The 20,192-nt window shown below is 36.8% G+C and overlaps 1 protein-coding gene across 8 annotated transcripts; it reads right to left on the bottom strand.

The window, feature by feature from the left end:
• Positions 1–6,152: 6,152 nt before the first annotated feature.
• LOC104889093 (putative tRNA (cytidine(32)/guanosine(34)-2'-O)-methyltransferase) lies at positions 6,153–20,011 on the bottom strand. 8 transcript variants are annotated; one of them, XM_010674235.4, is made up of 14 exons: positions 19,870–19,984; positions 19,760–19,775; positions 19,465–19,562; positions 18,377–18,425; positions 18,198–18,291; positions 18,074–18,123; positions 17,563–17,612; positions 13,957–14,065; positions 11,023–11,083; positions 10,817–10,869; positions 9,785–9,877; positions 9,030–9,093; positions 8,427–8,534; positions 6,153–6,519 (listed from the first exon to the last, which is right to left on the bottom strand). In XM_010674235.4, the coding sequence occupies exons 4-14, from the start codon at positions 18,401–18,403 to the stop codon at positions 6,272–6,274; spliced, it is 957 nt and encodes a 318-aa protein (XP_010672537.1). In that variant the 5' UTR covers positions 18,404–18,425; positions 19,465–19,562; positions 19,760–19,775; positions 19,870–19,984; the 3' UTR covers positions 6,153–6,271. The 8 variants fall into 8 exon arrangements, with proteins under 8 accessions (XP_010672537.1, XP_010672538.1, XP_048497189.1 ...); XM_010674236.4 differs by lacking the exon at positions 19,760–19,775 and having other exon boundaries at positions 19,870–19,988; XM_048641232.2 differs by lacking the exons at positions 19,465–19,562; positions 19,760–19,775 and adding an exon at positions 18,697–18,786 and having other exon boundaries at positions 18,198–18,277.
• Positions 20,012–20,192: the final 181 nt, after the last annotated feature.

Here is a 20,192-nt window from a genome sequence, read left to right as displayed (position 1 = left end):
GGTCTCCTAGCCATACGTCATCCCAAAACAAAGTATTTTTGCCATTACCTACACGTTTTCTGAATTTTGATGGTGGGAAGAATTTTGTAACTGTGTATTGAAGAATTGCAGAGCATATGCTTTTCCATGGACCCCCATTAGTCGGTTGATGAGTGAGAATTTAGTCTCACTCATATGCATATTTTGGCAAGATTTACATGATAATTTTGAATTCAAATGCGCTTTTTTTTTCCTTTAATTCCCTCATTTTCATCCTCTAACGATGCATGCTATGTAGATGGAATTTCATGGCTCTTTCCCCGTCCCCTTTGATCACTAACTATTGTTTAAAGTGGTTGTATTTGAGGAAAAGTGCAAATGGAAAAAGGAGTGAGCGCTCCCCCAGGCCCCTTTTGATTGGGTTTCTTAATTAATCAATAGCATGACTATTATATACTTGCATTCTAGTTGGTTACTTGAATGTTTGTTGATTGATGCCTTAGTCAAATTGAGAGAGGAGATTAAGGTTGATGTTTATGCTATTTTCTTGCTTAATTGCTCGTGAGAGTGAGATTTGAGTGAGGGTTTTATAAATTGGCCATGTAGTTTTATGCACCATTTGAGAGAGGGCTTAGACCTAGTTAAGAGCCAATAACCTCAATTAGTTGCTTGATTCTTCCCTCTATACTTCGCGCTTCTTATTTCCAAAATCATGATTGGGTGGTGTTTATCCCCTTCTCCCAATGTTTTTATCAATCAATTTCTTGTCTAATCATTTAGCATTTTCTTAAGGTCTTATTTAATTAGTTAATTTAGTTCTTAGTTTAACAAACCAAACATTTTGCTAAATTTTCGACTTAGCTTGCAACAATTAGCAACATTAGTGTTCTTCTTGCTATTCCCTGCGGATTTCCATCCTTACTTATCACTTTACCTAGTTTAGTGATTTAGTTAGGTAGGTTTTACTTGACTTAGGAGACTTAGGAGATTAGTAACGACCTAAATTATCCTTTGTCAGCGGTATAGCCAGATAACACTAGTGGAAAAATGAAGAAGGGCTGCGCTGAAAATGGCATGTAGGGCTGCGCTTTTTGACAGCAGCCCTTTCAGTAGCAGCCCTTCACTTTTTAAGTAGGGCTGCGCTAGAAAAGCGCATCCCTTCAGCTAGAAGGGCTGTGCTTTTACCTAAAAAGCGCAGCCCTTCCTACCAAAAAAAAAATTAAAAAAAAAAAAAAAAATTTTCGACATTTTTTTACTCATAATCTCACATTTTCTGAAATTAAACAGAAGAGAAGAGAAACGAAAATGAAAATACTAAACCCAAAACAAAAAAAAAAAAAGAACGAAACAAAAATGAAAAAAGGAACAAAAACTAATATACTAAAGAGAAGAAATTATAGATCTGAAAATACAAGAACATTAATCAAAACAAAGATGAAAATACAAGAACATTAATCAAAACAAAGAGAAGTATACAAGAACATTAATCAAAACAAAGAAAAGTATACAAGAACATTTAATCAAAACAAAGAGAAGTATACAAGAACTACCTCCAAACATTAACCTAATAATGTTTAAATACATAAAACAAAACCCTAATACATAATTAAGGAAAAAAAAATTCCGAAAAACTTAAAATGGCTATTTGGAGGCTTAAACGAACTCGGATGGCTTAAACTTATACAAGAACATTTGACTCGTTGGCCCGTTCCGCTTCCGAAAAGGTATCACAATAGGCAATCGGACTCCGTCGACATGATTAGTGCAAATCATTTCAGCGTTTTTGTCGCAACGTTTCTGGGAGTTTTTGAGAGAGAAGAGAGGATGAGAGAGAAGGAGGAGAGGGAGGAGGGACGTGAGAGAAGGAGGAAAAGGAATAATGAGGGACGTGAGAGAGGAGAGAGAAGAATGAGGGATATATTTGACTAATCCCGCTTAATATTTGAATCCCGCGAACTTTTTTATTTCAAATTTTTTTAGGAAGGGCTGCGCTTTTTTAAAAAAGCGCAGCCCTACATAGCAGAAGGGCTGCGCTTTTTTAAAAAGCGTAGCCCTTCACATAGTAGGGCTGCGCTTTTCCTAAAAGCGCAGCCCTACTATGTGAAGGGTTGCGCTTTTTAAAAAAGCGCAGCCCTTCTGCTATGTAGGGCTACGCTTTTTTAAAAAAGCGCAGCTCTTCACTAGTAGGGCTGCGCTTTTCCTAAAAGCGCAGCCCTTTCTGTTTTTTCCCCTAGTGTAAGCTAATGTGAAATTGGTGGTGTATTTGTATTTACAATTAACCACTTAACGCCAAAGTGAGTAGGGCTCGTTAATGTAGCACCAGACCCACTTTAGAAGGAGAGCGAGCCATGTTGCGGGCCATGAGATTCCCAACATTAAGTCCACCAAATGATTTCGGTAACTGAACAAGATCCCAGGATACTAAAGCGATAGAGCGCTTCCCATCAACACCACTCCCAAAAAAACGCCATTGAATGCGATTTATTTTGTCAATAAACTCCTTTGGGCATGGGAAACAATGAGATGAAGTATAGGGGGAGGCTAGCCAAGGAGGCTTTGATAATAGTTTGCCCTTCCAGGATGAGAGTTTCTTTTGCATTCGGTCAGTTATAAGTTTCCAGAAACTGATTCGTGAGGCATTGCCTCCCGATAGGGAGCCCCAAATACTTGAAAGGCAAACACCCTATATTACACTGAAGAGAATTTGTTGCGTTCCGGAACCAAGATTATTGCATGTTGATGCCGATTAAAGAGCTTTTGTGGAAGTTGATCTGAAGGCCGGAGGATAATTCGAAAAGGATGAGGGTGCTTTTTATATATATCAAGTAATCAAGGTTTTGAGGGCAAAAAATAACCATATCGTCTACATACTGCAGATTTGTAAGGTTTGGGCCCCCGAAGATACTTCAACCCCCTCCCATAAATTTAGGGATGTAGCCTTGCGCATGAGTAGACTTAAAGGCTCAACCACCAGATTGAAGAGGAAAGGTGATAATAGATCACCTTGACGTAAGCCTTGCTGCAGTTTGATGGGTGGTGTTGGGCACCCATTGACCAAAATCGAGGCAGATGTATTTGTTTCCTTTGCAATGTTTAACTTAGTTTAGTGTTACTCGAAGTGTTGTTCACCACTTCACCTATCTCATATTATAATGGATGTACTTTTTTCCTTTACAATGGAAACTTGCGATTAATTTCTTGTTACTATTCTTTATTTCTTTAAGTTTGCAAAATCATCTCGATGTTGTTACTATAAAAAAAAACGTTCTCATCAGATAATTTTGGTAAATTTTCATTAATTAGATTACTCATATGTTAGTTAAAGATCCTTCAACCTTTCATACAAGGATCAATAACTCGAACGGATATATACCTTTTAAAAAACTTCAAATCCCAAGCAATGGAGTGTCATTGACTTATTTGCATTTTTACATTAACATAATTTCATTGTGTTCAGGGTCCATAATTCCCAATTTAGTCTTGAGTGTCATCGACTTATTTGTATTTTTACATTAACATAATTTCTTTGTGTTCGGGGTCCATAACTACCATTTTAGTCTTGGACACCAAAAAACTTTCCACACGTCTGAAGATAAACATGCAAATGCCAATCATGGATTCCGTAGAATCTTGCAATCACATCGACATCACTTTTTTCGGTGTCTTAAGATCCTTAAAGAAAAAGAAAAACGGTGATAGATTTTTTTTGAGAGGAAAACGGTGATAGATGAATAAAAAGTAAGGAGGATTCGAGGAAGCAAACAAACGAAAAAGATGGGCTGAGGGCATCTTTAAATGATGAATACCTGCCTTGACTTCAGGGACTTGGTCTTCAGTATATGGAAAAAGTAATCCAATTGATTTCTTCTCTTTTCCATTTGTATTCCACTGCCAGGCAAGTGGGTTACTTCATCAGATATTTAGTATGTTTTGTTCGTGTGAGTGTGTATTAAATAAGAAAAATATGCCTTCATCCAAGTCAAAATGATAAGCTTAGTCTTCTAAATTTAAACAAATACTCCGAAAAGATGTCATATGAAACTCTAAAAAGATCATGGATGATTAGTAGGACAACTAATAGGTATAATTACATTTTAGAAGTACTTCAATAGTGAAGTTGAAATAGTAATTTCAGTCTTTTGAAATTTATACCACCTATTCTTATTATAGAATAATTGTCCCATATACAACTTCAGAAAAATCGAAAATCAAATCACAAATCTAAAAATAGATTAATATTAGAATTAAATTAGTTTACATCACTATATAAAATAGGGTAGTAGAGAAAGGATGGGAAGGAAAAGACAATAGTAAAAGACTGAATAGCAAATTGCTCGTAATCAAGAAAGAGGAAAGGTTCATATAATTCTACTTGTGTGTCCTCGTCCTATGTCTCTTATTTGCTCACAACTCACAAGTTGTTTATCATTTAGCCATACATGAACTATTAAAAGTGTTATGATAAATAATTACTTATAAAGATGTAAGATTATGTGACACCTAATCATAGAACAAATCTGTTGTTTTATAATAAGAACCAACTATTCATTTGCTCTTGTACAATTGATTGTCTTTAGCATGATTTTGGGTTCTTATAAGTACATATATCTCAAATAAATAAATATTTTCTCCTAGTAGACAAGGAAATCTTATGATATGATCAATAATTGATATTTGATCATAGAGTAACAAGATAAAAATATACACAATAATTGAAGGTTGGGACTTGGGACTTGGGGAGTTGGGAGTGTTAGACAGAGACCCACCAAAGAAGACTTCCAAGTTCACTCGCAGCAGCAATGCATCATATCCCATGACCATGTGGAAATTGGGATACCGGATACATGTCTTGTTGATAGGATATGACATTGGAGAGCAACTCTATTTTTTATTACTTTTAATTTGTTATGCCTATTGTTGGTTTCTATTTAATCTAAAGTGGTTATACGTTGAGAAAGGGGATTATTAATGTCTTTATCTAAGTGTATTTTTTATTAGTGACACTAATTTTTTAATCTCTCTCCCATGGTATGTATATTTATATAATGTCTTAGTGTCTACTATGAGTTTATGACCCCTCCTAGTGGGGGACACGAATAAAGCAGTGTTTTAAGTATATTAAATTGGGAGATTCAAGATATTATCTAAATTTAGTTTCATTTTTTTCATTTTTTTTTTATTTTTATTGAGGATATTTTTTTAATCATGTGTATGTATATTTCACTTTCTTGTTTCATACTATATGTCAGTTATAATGTCACATAATTAACACTTATTTCAAAATATAAGCTAAGCAATACCCTTTTGAACAGTTTATGAATTAAAACAACATAAGCCATAATGGTTTTGCTGCAAAAGTTTGATCAAACCCCAATTGAAGAACTTTGGGAGGTCAAATATCCTTTTCCTATTCCTAACTAGCTTTGGGGTTGATCTGTGCAAGATTCTAATCTAATATAAGACTTTTTACCAAACTAAGAGCAAGAATATCGGTAGTCTGGAGCACCGAGTCTCAGTGCAAGATTATCATTCTATAGGATGCCCAAAAAAAACATATTGATAATAGGTCAAATTCACTATATTCTCCAAAGATTATGAAAATATCATGGGAATGTTGGGAATCTAACATTAGCCTTGATGTAAGGATGTAGTCATGAGAAATTTGTATTCTCTTTCGTTGAAAAGTCAAAGTGTTAAAGATCTATAATAAATGTTTGCTTTGGTCAGCCAAAACCTATTTGGATTGAGGTTGATTTGTAATATTCTTTAAGCAAATATGTCTGCACATTACAAATTGACACTAGGTAAAGCTCAAACTGAGCAACATATGTACTCACTACTCCCTAAGGAAGCACCACCTAACAATGTGTACCTCTTTCGCTCATACTAAGCTTTAGTGCAGAAAGTTCTGTAAAAGAAACAAGAACATGCAACCAAAAAATCTCCATGCAATACTAATTGCAAAAAACGAGTTTTAAGTTTTGGGCACTAATTCATACCCTCACATTTTTTTTCTCCTATCAACCATTTCTATAAGGGGACCATTATCACAAATTACATTACTTTAGCTTCCATGTTGTGACTTGTCACTTGCCATTGTTTGAAATTCAGTAAAATCAAAAGTCAACTATAAATGGGACAGAACGCCTAACAAATAATTAAGGACAAAGGCGAAACATAATTTCAAAGCGTACAATAATGATGGCCAATAAACTAACGTCTACACATCGCAATCAAGGAAGAAATAAAAAATATCGACTGAAAAAGAGAACTAAAAATGCAGTTCTAGTTTTCATCCAGAAGAATCAAGGGAAAGCTTTTCAAGTTCTCGAGAGCCTTGATTTGCAGCTTTCTTGAGCTCCAAAGCCCTTTTATAAGGCGGAGCAATGGGAGGTTGCACGGGATCCAAGCTCTTGTAAGTCCCTTCGGCAACTTGAGGTAATGGGTATGACCGGTCTGAGTCGTATCCACCAAGATCTCCACAAGCCAAAAATGGAATATATACCTTATTTGGCCCTTCCAACCATGCACTGCTGCAGTCTGTAGTAACAAGGCACAAAACCAAACATACACAAGTATAACCATCCATTATAAATAGAGAAAAGCTAACCTCAGAATGTATGCTAGTAAATTCTTTTTCCCCCTTGAGTAGGTAGCTTTGCTTAGCCGTGAGGTTAAGGTGGCTGGCCATACTCCCTCTCGTGATCAGGAGATGGTACTTGTGTGTGTGTGTGTGTGGGGGGGGGGGGGGGGGGGGGGGGGTTTGAGGGATATATAATCATACCATGTCAATATAACAAATAAATCGAAAAAGAATAAGCATACAAGATTATCTACTTGTGTGCAACAAGTTGTTTAACCATAGACCAAGTGGACAAACATGAGGTTGCAGTAACATTCTTGTAATATTGATGATGAAAATGCACATGAACCGACGAAAAGGTAAAAGACTATGAAATACACTGTACGAAAAGCATGTCTCACCGTTTCATATATCATGATTACAAAGGTTCTCCATTTCTACATATAACGATCAAGTAACTTTAAGTAGGGTATGACATCTTACTATTAGAGAGAAATGGATAATAAGGCCATAGTTTGATTTTTTGCTCTTCTTCAATTGAAAAGAGGACAATCAGTCTCTATCATCAAAAGGACTATTCAATAAAGGTAATATTGATGGAAGTAAGATAGGGAGAAGTGTGGGCACCCAGTAGTTAAAACTCCTATTGCAGCCACTCCAACCACTGGTGGACCAACTACATCTGTACCTCAATTCTTGGTCCTGAGGGTCATCCAATCTCGAATACTCTCCCCTCCCATGCTAATCTATACATATTTCTTTTTTGAAAGTCCCATATTTTATCTATACATTATTATCCGTAAGCTTTTTCTTTTATGTTGGGCCCTACATCCACGGCCCACCCACTTTCTTCACTCTCCTTCGTCTCAGTGCAGAACTGCATATGGGATCGAGACTATATCCGGAAGCTTCTTTTTCATACCTGATTATCGTTATCCTCTCACGACCAACAAAAAGGTTCCCAAGATAGCTGTGGAAAAAAATTATGAAGCTTGAAACGTCCCCAGTTTAATTATTTTGTCCACATAAAGGAGCAAGCTTGACTTCACCATGTCCAGGATTCACAGCTAAGAGATGGCGGATACCATGGTACCAGGCTACCAGCAATGGTACAAGGGTGGTGATTGGAAGGACTGTAATTGACAGATAAATGTCATGAGTTATGACTATTACCATATTACCTGGAGCTATTAAAGAATCTAATAAAATTAATTAGATTTAATATCTTTGAATCCGGAGGACAAGACTAATGGATTGACATTTCGGGCAGAGGTGGTGATGAACTATTAGCAGCCAAACAAAATTGTTCGTATGTTTGCTTGGAGGTGCTCAAGAGACTACACATTTTAGTGTTGCAAGTATTCATTGATCCAAGTCATACCCAGTAAATTCTCGAGAAGCCAAAAATGGGGAAAAAAACCCCTTATTTGGACCCTCTAATTAATCCATGGCTGCATTCAATAAATGCATGACATGCAACAGACAGATGCAAGTTCATCCATCCACTAAAAGCAAAAAAGGGGCAAAACAGTATCATACTTGTAGAATTACCTTTGGCAGGTATTGGTCCACCATTGACCGACTACTTTTGCCAAATTCCTCACATTGCTTATGCTAAATTATGTGTGCATGACCTGACTTACAGCTAGGAATCCGTGTAAGATTGATGTTTATGCACACGAACCGAAAAACCTTGGTGGGTCCGGGTCCATATATATACACATACATACAGAAAGCATGTCCCAATCATTCTTTAAATTTCTTGGGTAAATAAGTTCCAATAAAATCAACCGACAATGTGATTAATTAAATTTCAAAGAATAGCATGCATCATTTAAGCATATTACAAAGAGCTAATGCTTACCTAGATCATCCGCTCCAGACGGACTGCCAATCTCCTTCAGAAGACGATATAAATCCTTCTCACTGAATCCTTCAGGAGGTGAGTAATCCTCACAAACTGCAAATGCCTCTGCAAAACAATCGTACTTTTCTGCATTAGCCAGCATAAAAATCCTGACGAATCCTAACTCTTTAATTCATAAGCTCTAGCAGCTATACACGCCAATATCTGATAATGCTAATAACATCCATCTAACATCTAAAGAACCTACAATTTATGCTCAATACTTGATATTATCAACATTCATGTAGTATTTGCTTAGTGGAGATAGAGATACTAAGGAGATAGAAGAATTTTTTATGTTGATTTCAGGAATTGGTCAGAGCATAAGAATCATAAGATAGACAAACTGATTATCCTTACTTCCCAGGGAAGGATTTGATAGTTAAATGCTTGAGAACTGAGTTACAGCAGAACTAATTGAATCCTTACTTCCCAGGGAAGGATATGATAGTTAAATGCTTGAAAAGTTGGTGCATATAAGATTCCATACAACACAGAAAGAGGAGAACAAATCTCCAATGACATGGAAAAAGGGTTAAATCAAAGATAAAATTTTCTCACCAATACTAGAATTACGGCTGCTTTTTGGTTTTGCAAATGTCACTTTGGGGAAAAATAGTTTCAGCTGCAGCAGAAAAATAAAACCAAAGGGGATATTTTGAGGTCAGATCATGAGTAAAAGAGTCATAAGAGAATGTTAGTCCATGATAATTGTTGAAATATAGAATTATTAATGATTCTTTTGCCTGTAAAATTCCATTCTTCAGACAGGATGAATGAAAACAGAGCTCGCAAACAACACCTTTGAAAAAAAGATTTCATGTAATACATTTCCCGCATATATAATATGTTAACACATTAAGATTACTAATTTAAGCAGCATAGTGACAGAGGAATAGCCACATAACTTTGACCACCCAGCTTCAGCTTCAGCTTCTTCTTGCTTAGAGAGGAAAACCATATTAGAAGATGGTTCAGAAAAAATTTACTTACTTCAGTCAACGAGGATTGTTATATTCTGAGACATGCCAAAACAGTTAGAAATTTAATCATATTCATGGGCGGGATAGAATTTAATTTAAAGGAAGTGGGGATCAATTTCTTTATCAGAAGACAGATATTCTTTGTTAGATATAACTTAATCATGATTTTATCAATAGTCAGAACATCAATGTACAATCACATTAAAGTTCCTCTTGCACCTGAAGTATGATCATTGCTGTCTTAAACAATGGATGACAGACATCACAAGTCAAGAAAAACTCTAAAGTGGAGATCATTACATAAATCTTGTAGAATCAGTTCCAAGTGTTTACCTGGCAATAAAGGAGACTCGTGTCTTTGCCGCGGAATATCTTTGCAATAAATTTTCCTCCCTTCCTCAATATGTGAGTGACAATTGTCAAACCCTTAAAGCAAAATTTCCAAATAGTCAGTTCTAACATAGAAATGGACAATTGACACAAATCAAACACACACAGATGGATGCAGGATTCAAAACACAAGCCCAGTTTCCATTCAAACATTCTGAAGCAGAAACAAAATATGCACCCAGATGTTTCCTAGGAGAAATCATTTATATCTGAAAAGTTAGCTTCAATTTTTCCTGGTAAGCTCATAGCTGAAAAACAATTAATCTAGCGTTTACTACCATGTTTACGTATTCTTTCAATAATACTACCAAATCCAAAATATATAATGGTGGTTAATCTTTGACATAAGGAACAGCATTCCCTGTATATTCATCAAAATGTAATAGAAAATAAGATAGTTACCTCTACTCCCTGAATAGGGAAAACATGCTATAGAAATAACAAGACGATCATAGTATCATACATGTAAGCAGTAAGTGCAGAACAACATCCACTTGGTTGTATTGATCTATTTGTCATGAGTTTGAGTAATAAAGCAGGTCAATGTAAGAGAAGAAGAATATATATATTCATATTTGATTGTACGAATAGGCTCTCTGATAATTGGCACAATAGCTACATGCAGTTGGCATGCATAAGTATTATAGAAGCGGCATAGAATATTCCTCTCATTCAATATCGACGCTGTATCCAGGATTTGGTGCTGTACGCAAGATATGTAAATCATTCATGACCTTCACTTAAGATAATAAATACAATTCAGGAGCTCACTAAGTTTGACCTTTTTCCTTCTTTAGATTTATAAACATATAAACCAAGCTTAAGCACTTCCAACCATCCTTCACATACAATGGACATATGAGTACTGGTGAATAAGCATGTCTACATATAATATATCCAACTCAAAAAATTACATCTATAGTAGTAACTATTGTCTTTGACTATGCAGCATCTACTGATAAGGAAATCACTAACCGCCAGTATGAGCTGAGATTGAACAAACTCGTCCATGTCATGAAGTCCAGTAACTGTGCATCAAGGAACCAGCCAAAATATAGTTATCCTAATATTGCAGTAACTACAGAAGCAATTTCTCTTTAGCCACAAGATAAGATTATATTAAGCTATAAAAAAAACAATTTACAGAGCTTATATGCATGTGAGTCATGGAATAAGCTAACCATCAGGTGCACCATCACAAACAACCAAGTCGGCCTTACATCCATCAAAATGTCGAATGACCTGGCAAATAATTGAGCTTTAGGCATTAGCCAGCCAAAGGATGGAATGACCAGCAAGTAAAACAATGTACAACTGCTAGCAAACTTTGATTTATGACCATATAAATTCCAAGTATGCATGAAGGAGAAACTGGCAAGTACATGGATATTTTGGAGCCACTACACAGCAATGACTGATAACAATAGTTCCTCTATCAATATAAGGTCACAAGGAGAAATCACCAGCAAATAAGCAAAACAAGAACAGAAGCAACTAAATACATATCAAGTCCACATCCATAAAACATATATCAGGGAATTGACTCCTGAATCTTCCCTCAAACAGTCCTTCAGAGGCTAGTTTTCTTTGACCAAAGATTGACCAAAATCATATTTAAGCTTTACCACCAAGATCAATAAACACGAAAGAATGAGAAGCAGACATAAATATTGCCCTGTCACCAAAATTCAGCAACCAAACTCATATTTGATGATTGTGGAGGAGCTAATCCAAACGTATATTCTTCTAACACAACCTAGAGAGCATGGTCTGAGGCAAAAAAAAAAAAAAGTAAAAGTAAAGTCAAGAGAAATGGAATAAGTATGCAATATGCTCCCAACACCAGTCATCAAAGCCCACAACCCATATAGTAAGTGATCTTCAAGTAATGATGACTGAGAATTTAGTCTCATTCGTTTAGGTTATTAGAGTATCTTTTCTATGACAATCTTACATTATTCGTGCATTTTTTCTTATTTTCATTTCATATTAGGATGCTTGCTAGCAATTAGGAAATTTCGTGTCTTTCCCCCTCCCCTTGACGGCTTGACCAGAACTCTCCCCTTTAGTGATGTGTTTTGATGGGAAAAAAAGGAAAGGAGCAGGCACTCCTTACAACCAAGGAGCGGCACCAATGATACAAGGAACGAAATTCGATACGAAACGCGGGACGGAAACGGAAACGGGAAACGCTACCTTGAGTGAATCGGGAACGTTTGGTGTTATGAGTTATGACAGTTTTTTTAAAAGGCCCAACTATACCTAGCCCACTTTAATGCTTTCTTTAAAACCCTAATTGGTAAAACTTTAAGAAAAAGTCAAAAAGAAAAAAAATAAAGAGAAAGGGGAGGGGCACACCCACGTAATTAGAAAAAACTGACTGGAGGCCCATTAAATGAAAAAAAAAAAGAGAGGAAGACAGAGAAAGGAAATGTCGAGAGGCTAGGGAAAGAATGAGAGAAAGCCAACTGCCGACCGCCGCTGCCGGAGATCCGGGGATCTGACAACACCATCTGGCTCGGAATTCTTGCTAGAACCAAAGCCCCATGGTAATTTATCCTAGTATAAGCATTTTCCTCTTCAATTTCCAGATCTAGGTTTTCGAATCAACCCTTGATCTGCGATTTTTCATCTTCTTTTCTTTCCTCCTCTCTCTCTCGGTCCTCTAGTGTCGACCCTTGAAGAAGAAAAAGGAAACGCCATGACCACCGTACTGAGACGCGAACCGCAGCGATTTGGGTCGCGTTCGTTCCGCGATTCGGTACGAACGACTCAGGACGCGATTCGGCCGTACGTCCCGCGTTCCTGGTTTCACTGAGCGGCACTCCTTACAACCAAGAAGCGGCGCTCCTAGAATCCTCAGTCAAGAGCAGAACAAAACCAGAAACTCTGAGCGACTGATGAGTGATGAGCGGCCACACCGCCCCACCCTAGACCTCAACCAATATATTTGGCTAGTAAGAGGTTGCTACTATTGTTATCTTCGAAATCTGGAGGCAACTAGGACAGTCTATAGATAAAGAGGCAGATATTGAATGGTATGTGGATAGTGAGCCCAAAGATGAAGACCCCAACCTCATGCCGAAAATATTACCCCCCTCCCCAAGGTCACTGTATTAGGCAAGCCCCATCTTCCTCCTCTTCCACCTTTGATTTGGAGAGTGCCATTACTTCCCTTTCTCTCACTCAAAATCGTAAGCTTTCTATGATGGAGGGTATGCTTAGAATATGATGGTGAAAACAAACCAAATCTGCAAATACCATGTAGAGAGAGGCAACTTTGCACCACACATGTAGTACCTCCATTCCCGCACCCCCAACCACAACATGGCACGGTCCCCAATTGGCAAGATAGCCAACCCGCCTACCCCTACTACCCTCACCATGATCCCCTTATAGTTATAGGGAGTCTGGTCGGCGGTGGCACAAACCTGGTTTACTCGAAATCTCACTTATCAGATTCCATTGTATAAGACACAATTTGTTATGAAGAATTTTCCATGATATATCTGATCCATGCATCCTAATAAACCTTCTGCGCCACCCAAAGAAGGATGGTAGTGGTAGACTAGTAGTAGTGGTAATGACATTTACCCACTCTCTTCTTTGGTAACCCCCCGGTTACTCCAGCAGTTGGGACCCTCATCCAATGCCCCACTTATGGCAATTATGGAGATCCTCTGCCTAGGATGAACTAGTCCAATGGCCTAGCCATTGCCCTTTCCACTTCCTTTGTTTGATTGCACATGATTCATGCACTCTAGTGCATATACTAAGTTTGGGAGGGTGTTTATATTGCAAAATATAAGGCTGGAGTAAATGCATCAGGGGTGAAGAAATTATTTGGGGATAGTCAACTTTGGAGGGGTATTCCAGTTGAGGGAATGGAAGATTCTTGCTTGTGGTCTTGGTCTATACCTTGCTTAGTTCACGCTCAACACTTACAACTGTATGGAAAATGGAATTAAGAATAAAATGACAAGAGGAAATTGGAGGACGGCTTCAAATTTTAAAATTATACGCTAACATATAGCATACATCGAAACAATTGCAATTCTTGCATCATGTTACCAAGCATAAATATACAAACCCCAAAAAAAACTTTAACCTCCTACCACTTCAGCTGTTCTTGCATTGGTTATGTCACCTTGCACTTGAATAACTCCTTCTATTGGAGCCATTGGCTGCAAATCGACAGCCACTATAAGAGGAATGTCGGTATCCCTGCATAGCAATAATATACAAACATGAATTTAATCATCTGGTCCCCTAAAAAAACAACACGCGTTTGCAAAATTCTCACATCTGAAGTACAATATGCACATTTTTCAAGCTGTTACATGTACAAGGCCTTCGTTTAGTGGGGAAATATCTTAAGCCAGGGCATGAAAGCAACTTGTATCTTTATAGCTCCAGCATTCACTGGTTTCAAAGGTCTTTTTAGATTCTTTTTTTTCAGTCTGTATCTAGTAAATGAGATTCGTAAAGAGGAAGAAAAACAACAGCCACCCTTAGTCTCGACAATGTTCTGCAAGGACCTAGGATCGGTTGTCCTGAAGAGAGATTAATTGCAGAAGAAGAAAAAAAGAAAGGAGAGAAAAAATTTTATTGATAATTCCAAAGGTTGTAACAACTTTCACAACTTTTGAGTGGTTAGGTGCCTGGCTTACTCGAAATATTTAATCTGAATATTTTACTAGAATGAATCTCCCTCCTCTCTTCTATGTTATAATCTCACTGGATGTTCTTCTCACTTTGACAAACTCTTCCTACGTCACATGATTGCGGCTTGCCTACTGAATTTGCATTACCCACTATACCCTTCCTGTTGCGCCTCACATAAGTAAATTGTAATACCGGCTTGGGTGGGAACATGATAGGTTCTTAGACTGGATATGATTAACACCACCAATATTACAACTTACAACTGACTTAAGATCCAGGTATATGGCATATACATTTTGACAAGACAGAAAAATCTGGTTTACAGCATCACAAAGTATCCTCCTTGGAAAAGTTTAGTAGGATTAATTCTCAAAAGTTTGCTTTATTAGCCTCTTCATTGTCGATTTATTGTTAGAGGCAAAGTGGGAAAACAAATTTAAAATTCATCATGAAATAATTGGAGAAAAATTATTGTGCAACTGATTTTGTCCAATTTGTCGCACATAGGCCACCATTATTAAAGTTCAAAGAGTCTTTTTCATTACAATGAATCAATTAAATGTCCCATTGACTATCAAATTAAAGGCCAAGTAAGACACTTCAAATCTGGGGCTAGTGTTGTTAATATTTGGACCTTGACATGATCTCCAGGTCTGCAACTTGACAGTGTAGTAAACACCTCCAAGCATAAGTGCCATGACCAAGGTCACATCTCATGTGAATAATATTCCCGCACTTGACAGTTATTCCGAGGAGAGATGATAGACTCCCTTGGCTGACGACATAAGCCATCATTGAATAGCCATCTGGGGATTCAGCATACTTCTGGAAATTGTGCAAGTATGACAGTAAACCATACTATGAGGTAAATTTCTAAAGACTATATCATCAAGTTATTAACAATCTAGTAATCAATGTGAGCTCCCACCAGAAGGCGGGCTTGAAACAAGTGAAGATATCGTGGTACTCATGAAGTTACGACTCAAAAAACTTCAAGGACACCCTTGGTCATGCATGATCTTATGGCAAATTGCCTGATGGTTTTGCAAGATTGATGTCTAAGCATTGGATAAGAAACCTAAGGCAAGCAATTATGAGGCACTCAACTTAATCCACTTTCAAATCAATAACAGAACAATAACCTTACATTTGAACTCAGTGCACCCCCATTAGTGCCAAAATGGTTCATCCGAAAAACTGTGATACAAAAATAGAAGTATGCTAGAAAACCAATTGTTTCTCCAGTCCCTCCCTCTATTTGTGCTCGACCAATGTGTCTTAAGGAGACATGACTAGCATCAGGTCCTAACAAGTTTTCAAAAACACTTATGGGTACAACTTGTAATGTGGAGATCAGAGTATGAGTGACACCATGTGATGGAGGTTGACGGCGGAACTAGAGTAAATCAAACATATGGAGATGTACCTGGGTAGATATAGCATCATCAGATGCACGATACACTCATGCACCACAAGGTCAGAGCATGACAACAATACAGACACATCTCATGCATGATCGTAGTAAGTCAATCATTTCATGGCATACTCAATGAAAAGTTCGAATAGAAAATGACTAGCATCAGACCTTAATTTGAGTCTCTAATAGATCCAAATTAGTTCACTTAACTAGATTTTGACTCAAGTCACAACTCACAAGACTATGTACCCAGAAAATTAATATAAAATATGGTCAACAATAAGCTAGAGATCAACTTGGTCTAAGCAAAGATAACACTCGCATTCAACTCTAACGTTGTCTGACTTAAAATTAATTTATAGTCCACTACGAGCTTGCTCGTTATCACCCTGCCTCTTAATCATGTCAATTTTGTGATGTGCTTAACATAGCACTTGACAATAAGCCTTGTCGCGGGATAGTACATAGGAGCTGAGTTTGGAAGAAAGCCGCTTGTTGGGCCAAGTCTCAAGCAGTAGCATGTTGGCACCACAAAAGAATTAAAAATGTAATGATGAGAAATGACCATGAAGTAAAGCTTTTAAAGAAATAAGCCATGTGGATTAAGTAGCATAATAAAGCTCAAGAATCTCCCTTGGATAAACCTATACGCTACATGACTTACCGGCCATTACATATAGAAAAAAAAAATCCTGGCACATCAAACTCATGGTTTGATTTCAGTTCTCATGGAATCCTAAATGGATTTAGTGCATTATCCATGCTTACAGTCCATTTATTTTCTAAGAAAGAATACATAGAAACAAAGAATTTCAGAGTGAAAATATTTGAATCTTTATTGATAGATGGCTGCATTTCTTGAAGAAAACTCTCTGCATAATGCAAATATATTATTCAACATTCTCAATTCCTTAGGAAGACAGCTTGAATCCTCATTGGCACAACTTCAGCAACATAGCAACCCAGCGTTACTTGGGCTGTTGGGCCATTTATTTCAATTACTTCCTCCGTTTCATATTACTCGCTACACTTCTCAATTCACGGACTCCTAGGCAATTTTTGGAGAAGAGAGAGGTAGAGAGTAAAAAGAAAAGGGACCCATGTGAGAGGAGAGAAGAGAGATAGAGAGAGTTTATTGCCCAAAAAGGAAGTGTAGCAAGTAATGTGAAACTTCCCACAATGGAAAGTGTAGCGAGTATTATGAAACGGAGGAAGTATTTACTTGATATACTAAGGCAAAGCATGTTATTTCCATGGTGAAGACAATCCATGTGATGTTCTAGTTATGAACTTTTAAATTTAGTCTGTGAGACTGTAGCAACAAGGATCCCTTTCCACCCTAAGCCTGGAAACATACATGTGAAGCATGAGGGAGCAGCAATATGTGCCACATATCTCGAACTACATGAGACATGGTAACAAGAGTGCTACAGATATATGATTCAAACATGACTGCTCTCTTTAACAAAATAAAGAAGGTAAATGTAAGCAGCCATGGACATGTCTCATTTGTAAAAACCCTTTGTATCAGAGTCAATTAGGAACCCCCCCCCCCAGCTCACCATTCAAACACTTAATAGTTGCAACATCCATACAAATGGCCCCTCAAAGAATCAAAATTGAGATAAAGAAAGCAAACCTTGAATCAGGGGTAAGCTTTGCTGGGAGATACAGCTTCCTACTCAAAACCTAGTACCACAATCCAAACATAAGACTTTCAGGACACAAGTTCTCACAGGATTCACACAAATATTGATCAGCTATAACTATATTTAATCAGTTAACTTTCATATTTTCTGTCAAAAAAAAAAGTTAACTTTAATATTTGATAAAGACACAGGTAGATGTACATGATTCAGAATATTATAAGAGCAACATGAAGATAAAGTTAATTTTACAGAAAAGCATATCATCACCTCAAGAACTAGGCCAGTGAGTAAATTAGTATTTATAGATCAATATCATCCAAAAAAATTGGCCAGGTTCAAGTACGGTAAGGTCGTGCAAGTATATCCCATAATCAGTGTTCGAGAGTGCAAAATCAAATTTACTCAGTACTAGGATATGCTTGCATTTGTGATTTTATCAAGTTGAGTGCAATAAAGTAAACGATGTAAATGAATAACAGAAGTTGAGCAACAACACAAAACCTGACTCCAGCTACCAGGTGCTGCACAAAGGTCCACTACCCTCTTCACCCCTGCGAATTCCACCATCAAGAATTTAAAAAGGATGAGTTAACAAGGTACACAATCTGAGTAGGGGATACACTACCTTCAAATATATTGAATTCCTCATCAATTTGAAGGAGCTTAAAGGCACTTCGAGCTCGCCATCCTTCTTCTTTTGCTTTTCTGTAGTAAATATCCTACAAGATCAAAGCAACTACCTTCAAAAGAAAACTTGACTTCATTTGTATTTCCAGATGAAAAAGATAAAGGAAATGCACAAACCCTCTTGTCCCTTGAAGCTTTACCCATTCTTGACTTGACGCACGGCAAACTGAAGTTCAATATAAGTTTTTAGTCAAGAAAATCAACTTAAAACTGATTTATTGAAGTAAAATTATGCATTCCCAATTGCTAAACAAACATTTAAACAGCAAAACCCACAGTGACAAATCCCAAAATTTTAGTATGAAATTCAAACTTAAAATCAATGTAATACCATAGTCTTCTAAGCTCTAGCATATAAGGAGCATTTCACCACAATTACAATGAATTGAAATCAAAATATCAACAAACTAAATTGTTCTTCAATTAAAAAATCTTGCCTATAAAGTTCATAATCAAGACACGAACTTGATTAAGAGATAAATGAAGCTTTCATCAAATCATAGTAAAAGGAATCTCTCTCAACTACACTGAAAATACCAAGTAAATATATATAAGGAAAAAGAAATATGGAATGTCATAGTCTATAAAATGCATGAGCAATTCCAATTTACACATGCATCAAAATAATGGCGTATCCTGATCAGTGGCGTATCCAGAAATTACAGGATAGGGGTACGGATGAGAAAAAAATCAAATAAAACAAAATACAATACTTGAATTGATTTACGAGTAAAAATTCAAATAAAAATACAATGCCAATATCAATGAATGATTCAAATTACAAAATTTAAAACGACAAAAGTACATGAGTTTTAAATAAATAAAAATTACAAGTGCATCTGACGACTTTTCATAGATTGGAAGCACTTAAATACATCATCATCACTAACTTGCAAAAAAAAAATCTCTCTCAATATAAGTTTCACAACATCTAATTCCAAATTCAACTAATTTCAGTTCACAACCTCTATTTCAATTTTACAATTTCTAATCTCTAATTTCAATTCAAGTAATCTCAATTTCATTCCAGTAATCTCTAATTTCAATTCAAGTAATCTCAATTCCATATTTCCATATTTCACAATTGCACAACATTTAAATTTCACTTTCATAATTTCTTATTTCAATTTAAAATATCAATTCACATCAAAATGAGAGTCTATAATTTATAAATTAGCAGAAAATATATTAAAAAAAAGGGCGACCTAATGCACTGGTTCTGGCCTTCTGGCAACTGGGCAACTAGGGAGTGTGGGCGGTGGGCGGTGGCGTCGTGACGACAAGAATAACTCCGGCAGACCGGCTGTCGGGCGTCGGCAGTAGAGGCGAAAAAGAAAGAGAGAGAAAAGAAAAAGTATGAGGGAGAAAAAAAAGAAACGTCACTGACCAAGTGACCAGAGGAGAGAGAAAGAAGGGGAGTAGGGAACGCGTGAGACGTGAGTAATGTGGAGCATCTGTCACTTGCAACACTTTTTTTGAAAATGGGGGTATAGCTCTTACCTCTGTAAATCCGCCACTGATCCAGATATTGTAGCAAGTATAAGTTCCAATACGTCAATGTTACAAGCAATAAATTCAACTGAAAAATCGTAATGGTAAAATAAGCTTACAAACAGAGAGCTTCTGGTGGAAGGAGGTCGCTGGTTTTCGTGTGCCGTGTGAAGCTGCCGACCGGAATGACAAGAGAGAGGAGACTGGGGAGGTAGATTATTTACTCATTTGGTAAACACAAACTTTTATAATTTAGCTAAAATTGTCAACAACTACCTAATATATATCACTTTTCATAAACAACTACCTAATATAAAACTTTTTTAATTCAACTACCTAATACAGCTATTCCGTCAACATAACACTACCAAAACCGTTAACTTTTGAATTTTCCGTTAATTTTTCGAAAATCCCCAATTACATGAACCCTAACTTTAACCAT

This window comes from Beta vulgaris, chromosome 3 (genome assembly GCF_026745355.1).
Source record: "Beta vulgaris subsp. vulgaris cultivar EL10 chromosome 3, EL10.2, whole genome shotgun sequence".
Taxonomy (NCBI): Eukaryota; Viridiplantae; Streptophyta; class Magnoliopsida; order Caryophyllales; family Amaranthaceae; genus Beta; species Beta vulgaris.
The sequence above is the reverse complement of the archived record's forward strand: the minus strand, read 5'-3'. Positions and strand labels throughout refer to the sequence as shown.